General features: G+C 44.2%; 1 protein-coding gene across 2 annotated transcripts; it reads left to right on the top strand.

The window, feature by feature from the left end:
• Window positions 1-717: 717 nt before the first annotated feature.
• On the top strand, window positions 718-5,749 carry LOC143782815 (uncharacterized). Of its 2 annotated transcripts, XM_077270691.1 has the most exons (4): window positions 718-2,512; window positions 3,565-3,754; window positions 3,908-4,070; window positions 4,805-5,749. In XM_077270691.1, the coding sequence occupies exons 2-4, from the start codon at window positions 3,601-3,603 to the stop codon at window positions 5,526-5,528; spliced, it is 1,041 nt and encodes a 346-aa protein (XP_077126806.1). In that variant the 5' UTR covers window positions 718-2,512; window positions 3,565-3,600; the 3' UTR covers window positions 5,529-5,749. The 2 variants fall into 2 exon arrangements, with proteins under 2 accessions (XP_077126806.1, XP_077126807.1); XM_077270692.1 differs by lacking the exon at window positions 718-2,512 and having other exon boundaries at window positions 3,208-3,754.
• Window positions 5,750-6,195: the final 446 nt, after the last annotated feature.

The following is a 6,195-nucleotide window of genomic DNA, read 5'->3' as shown; positions in this document are numbered from 1 at the left end:
TGTGCAATGTTCATACTGAATTTGAGATTGGTGAATGTTTTGCGAACAAGTTTGCTCATCCCTAGTCCTGAGGACCCTGCTTCCTCTCAAAATGATTAATCCTTCACGCAGGAATTGGAGTTTAACCGCCACAGGATTAATGATCTTAATTACCTTATACAGACCAACAAATTTATAAGCAAATATGCTTGATAGAGCATTAAGAGAAAGATTTTTTGAGGATAAACAAAATCTCTCACCTCAAAAACAGGGGCCATCCTATGTCTGCGGTTCGTAGTTCTCTTGGTCCGATAGCAAGTTATCAAAAGATTTTTTTCAACTTCTCTCCAGACCTTAATCAGGAAGGATACATTTCCTCCTCTGGGACTACAAAACTGCAAACCAGAAACATTTCCAAAAACTGGATGGAATCCTCCACAACAGAAAAAAGGTGAGGTACCAGTAGCAGTAGAGGTGCGGTTGTTGAGTGCGAACTCACCCAGAGGAAGAAAATCCACCCAGTCCTTTTGATTAGATGAAACAAAACTTCTTAAGTATTGTTCTAATTCTTGGTTCATTCTTTCCATCTGACCATTAGTCTCAGGATGAAAACATTAAGAGAATGAAAGTTTAATTCCTAACCTGGAGCCTAAAACGTTTCCAAAAGCTACCCATAAACTGAACCCCTCCTTTGGAAATAATGTTTTTAGGACCACCATGTAACTTAACAATGTAAGGCTACGTTCACATTTGCGTTGTGCGCCGCAGCGGCGTCGCCGCAACAAAACGCATGCGTCGTGCGGCCCTATCTTTAACATTGGCGCCGCATGACGCCGCATGTACATGCGTTGTCATGCGTTTTGGTGCGTTGTACGCCGCATGCGGCGTTAGGGCGCACCTGTCAGGGCGCGGCAAACGCAACATGTTGCATTTTTTGGGCGGCGCAGACTTTTTAAAAAACGCATGCGTCGTGTTTGCGTCGTGTTTGCGTCGTCGATGCGTCTTTTTTCCCATTAACTTGTATTGACAACGCAGACGACGCAAGTACTTGCGTCGTGATGCGTTGTACGACGCATGCGTTTTCCAATAAGAAATGCAAAACATTGTCTAGACTTTGTCTAGACACTTAAAAAAAAGCACTATATAAAGAAAAAAAAGGTAGGGGGTTTTGCCATTGTCTTTCACAAGGCTATTTTGAGCAGACAGAGAGAGGAGCAACCTGCTTTCCAAACCTGTAAGTATATATTTCTCTTTGCATAATTTTTTTTCTGTGTTTTATTTCTTGATTTTGATGTAATTTGTGCAATGTTTGGTCTGTGATATTGTACGGTTATGGCACTGTGGGTTGTTATTGAATAATATTTTTTTTTTCTGGTTCTGATGTACTTTTGGCGTTATATGCTGGCGTTTCTTGTGTGCGGCCTTGCTGGTTTTGGATTGGTTTTGGATTGATTTTTGGTTGTTCTGGTGTCATGAGGTTGTTCAATGCCTTTTTTTTGCAAGATTTTTTATTGTAAAATTTCTGGTGCATGTCTTTTTCTGGTTTCTATTGTTGGGGGTGACCGTATGGCGTTTTCTTGGCTCATGTCTTGCTGTGTTTTATTATGCTGTTGGCATTTTTTTTTCTTTCCATGAGTGTCTTTTCTTGCTGGTAGGGGGGCTACATTTATGATGTTTCATTTGTATTGTATTGTTCCGTGCGGCTATATGCCATTCTATGTTCAATTGTATTTTGGTTACGTCGATTTCCGTATGGCTTCCATATATATCTCCTGTCTTGAATGTTTCCATAGCCAAGTCTGTAGTATAATGTTTTTTTTCATTTAATTTTTTGGTGGGGCCCTTTTTTAAAAATTTCTTGTGTTCTCTTTTCTATTTGACTATGGTTTCTCTTTTGGGTTGCTGTATTTTGAACAGCGGTTGTCCCGTAATGTTTATTGCTTATAATCTAGAATGTTATTTTTCGCCTTTTTATGATGTATTTCTGTGGATGTCACCAGATGGTGTTGTTTAGGATCATCATGTCTTGTTGTAATTGTAAAGTATGGCGTTCATTAGTTTGCTATTTCATTGTGCCTTTTTTTTTTTCCTACTTATTTTTTAAGTTTTTATTTTTTAAAATTTGGACATAGGTGTATATTTTTGCTTACTTTTTTTTTGGGTCTATTCTTGTATTGTTACTTCTATTGCCTTCTCTTGCAATGTATGGCGTTTGCATTGTCCTATCAGTCAACAGTCAATTGTGGTTGTTTTAATGTTTCATTGTATGTGGCATTTTAGCTTTGGATGTGATGTTTTGCTCATTTTTTCATTGCAGAGCAAACTTCCAATAATGCCAAGTTCATCAGCATCTGGCCAATCGGCGAGGGGGAGTGCGGTGAGTAATTATGTCCAGTTGCTTACTATTCGCTGCCATTTGTAGCATTGACAATAATTTTTTTATACATTTTTTTTACAGGCTTCTTCAAGTGAGGGGGAAGGCACACAGCGGGAGCAGGGAGATCGGTGCCAAGATGTGTTGTCAGGCCGGCAAGTGAGTATTTTTTTTTTTTAATCTTTTTTTTTTGAGTAGCATCCTGCTGGAAGGAACATTAGGGTACCGTCACACATTGAAATTTCCATCGCTACGACGTTACGATTCGTGACGTTCTAGCGATATCGTTACGATATCGCTGTGTCTGACACGCTACTGCGATCAGACACCCTGCTGAGAATCGTACGTCGTAGCAGATCGTTTGGAACTTTCTTTCGTCGCTTGATCACCCGCTGACATCGCTGGATCGTTGTGTGTGACAGCGATCCAGCGATGTCTTCGCTTGTAACCAGGGTAAACATCGGGTAACTAAGCGCAGGGCCGCGCTTAGTAACCCGATGTTTACCCTGGTTACAAGCGTAAACGTAAAAAAACAAACCGTACATACTCACCCGTCGGTGTCCTTCAGGTCCCTTGCCGTCTGCTTCCTGCTCTGAGTGCCGGCCGGAAAGTGAGAGCAGAGCGCAGCGGTGCTGCGCTCTGCTCTCACTGTACGGCTGCACTCAGAGCAGGAAGCAGACGGCAAGGGACATGAAGGACACCGACGGGTGAGTATGTACGGTTTGTTTTTTTACGTTTACGCTTGTAACCAGGGTAAACATCGGGTTACTAAGCGCGGCCCTGCGCTTAGTTACCCGATGTTTACCCTGGTTACCCGGGGACTTCGGCATCGCTCCAACGCCGTGATTGCAACGTGTGACCGCAGTCTACGACGCTGGAGCGATGATAATGCGACGCTGCGACGTCACGAATCGTGCCGTCGCAGCGATGAAAATTTCAATGTGTGACGGTACCCTTAGGAGCATCCTGGTTTCACTAGGGATGTTTACTAAGCTTAATTACATTATAGCTTTTCAGGGCAGCAAGTATTTGGGGGAAGGTAACATACAGTTGAACTCCCTGCACAAAAACATTAAAAAATACAGGTGTAGAAACCATCAATATACATACATCAAATGTAAAAGGATAGGGCAAAGGTACAAATCATGACAGGTGCTGGTGGTTGTTTATATTTGCCTATTTGTAACCTTTTTGTTTTCTAATTTTTCAAGGTTTCACAACGGGACCAAGGAATAGATGTGGACCTCATGATATCCTGCATCCAGGAGCGTGGCCCGTTGTGGGACAGCCGTGACCCTCGGCACATGGACCAGGTGGTGTCGAGGCATTTGTGGTTAGAGGTGGCAAAGTCGCTGTGGGATGGCTTTGACAGTGCCTCAGCGAAGGACAAAGGCACCTTTGGTTAGTATTGCTGATACGCTGCTATGACCCATCTTGCCAGGATAAACACAACCGTGTGTGATGCGATCAATGCCTAAACTTTGCATCGCACACGGTTGTTTTATCCTTTTTAAATGCTAAATATGTAACCTTTTTTTTTCTTTGCATTCACAGTTAAAAAGTTGAGGACCAGATGGCGATCCATTAAGGACCGTTTCAATAAGGGGCTCCGTCTAGAGGAGGAGCAATCGCGGAGTGGTGCTGCGGCGAGCAAGTCGGTGCCCTATAAATACCGTGGGGCACTACAGTTCCTAAGACCAATCCTTGGCCGCCGACAGTAAGTATTTTGTCCACATACCATATTGCACAGCCACATAGTACATTGCCCAGCCACGTACATTGTGCATCCACACACATAGTATATTTGCAGGCCACTATATCGCAGCCACATAGTACACATTGTAGCCACGTATCCACATAGTACATTTCCCAGGCACATAGTGTATTGGCCATCCACGTAACTTTTTCCCTACTGGAATGGTATATAGGCCATAATTTTTTTGGTTAAGCAAGAGTCCTTGTAGTCCATGACAGGTTACGTTCTGAGTCAGTGTAGTTCTGATTGCAGGAATAATGATGACGTCTGAATCACATGATCCTAACGTCATGGCCATTCCTGCGATCAGATCAGCCAAATCAGGGGTTTTTTTTTTTTTTTGTTTTTTTTAAATTTTTTTTCTAGACCTTAAATTTTATATATTTTTTGCAACATAGACGGCATCTTGAAATTATTTTTTGACCCAAAAATTTTTAAAAATATGAGAGGGGTATGCATTGCCTTTGGAAGCGGGAAGGAACAGTCATTTTCTGCCGTCGGTATGTCCATGATTGTTATCGTGAGCCCTAATGGTCAGCTGGCGATAACAATCAGCAATTTATTATAGGCCACACAGACTGAGAGACAGGGGATTGTAATGTTTTGATGTGTCATGTAATGTAAATTTTTTTACAGGAGTTGGCGTATGTGATAGGTTACAATTGAAGACTAATTTTTTCCTTTTCTTTTCACAGGACACACAGCAGCACCCTCCAGCGAGCTCCCCCCTGTGAAGCGGAACTTCATGAATCGCCATCTGGACCGTCACAGCCCTCCCACAGCGACAGCAGGCTTGCACCACCATCATCTGGAGAACCGGCAGCCGGGACATCAGGTTTTCCCCTGCCCGAGGCCTCTGGCGCACCTTCGTTCGGGAATTCCCGACAGCGCCAGCGGGCCTCGGACAGGCCAGCCATGCCCGAATTTTTGCACTTGAGCACGGTGTTTCAAAATGGTTTCAAGGCGATGACCGATAAAATGTCCAGTATGGAACGTCGCCTTGATACCATTGAAGCCGAGCTCTCAAATCCGGCAAAACATTTTTTAAGCACAATTGCTAAAGGCATGGTGGAAAACCTTACGCCGGAACTCCAGATTTCGGTGATGCAGGACTGCCACAATTCTTACGTGAGGGCTCTGCAGCAGTCTCGGGTCGCGCAGTCAGCGACACTGCCCGTAGTGCCGTCGCTGGCTAGCGTGACTCCGACTACTGCTGCAGAGCCACTCCAGCCACGCCACACAGGTCCATGTGCCGAGGGACGCCACCACAGGACCCGACACCACAGGCACCATACCACTGTGCCGCCCACTCCTGCTCCTGCCAGGCCCTCATCCTCCCGTAGGGGTGATTCTGGGGGAGATGACGCAGGGGGAGGGAAAAAAAAAAAAAAAGAGGCGAGACACAGAGTCACCAAGTGAGGTTCTGGCTGCTCCAGTACGGACATCATCTCGTCGTGGCTCTAGCCACAGCAGGAGCAGCCAGGGCCAAGCAAGCAAAAAATCTCGAAGGCTTGTGTTGCCTCCTCCCTCCCCTACAGAGGATCCGGGCTCCCCAGTATACCCTGAGGGGGGTTTGGACCTGCCTTCAAGCCTCCTAGAATATGGCGGCTCATCCTCCTCCTCCTCCTCCTCCTCCTCTTTCTTTCGCCCTCCTCCCCGTTCCAAAACCCCAACATACCGCTCACCAATAGCAGCGGATGTTGATCCCCCCTAATTTTCTTTTCACTATTTTTTTTCCTGTTACCCCCCAATAAAAATTAATTTGTATGAGTAAAATATGTGTTCTTATTTTCAAGTATACTTCTCGGCAATTCACTCCGTGCGCCGTTTGTTTGTGCTTCAAACACCTCATATATGCAATGTCAGACAGTATTTTTTGATTTTTTAATTTTAGCTTTTCTTTGGGTGTCTCTCATTGCTGTATGAGGTGTTTCAAAACACTAAAGCTGTTTTCAAACACAAAGGGTATGTGTCCACGCTCAGGATTGCATCCGGATTTTGTCAGTATTTAAAATAAATATTTGTATCCAAAACCAGAAGTGGGTGATAAATGCAGAAGTGGAGCATATGTTTCTAATCTAATTTT

Source organism: Ranitomeya variabilis, chromosome 6 (genome assembly GCF_051348905.1).
Source record: "Ranitomeya variabilis isolate aRanVar5 chromosome 6, aRanVar5.hap1, whole genome shotgun sequence".
Taxonomy (NCBI): Eukaryota; Metazoa; Chordata; class Amphibia; order Anura; family Dendrobatidae; genus Ranitomeya; species Ranitomeya variabilis.
This window is presented reverse-complemented; position numbering and strand designations above follow the sequence as displayed.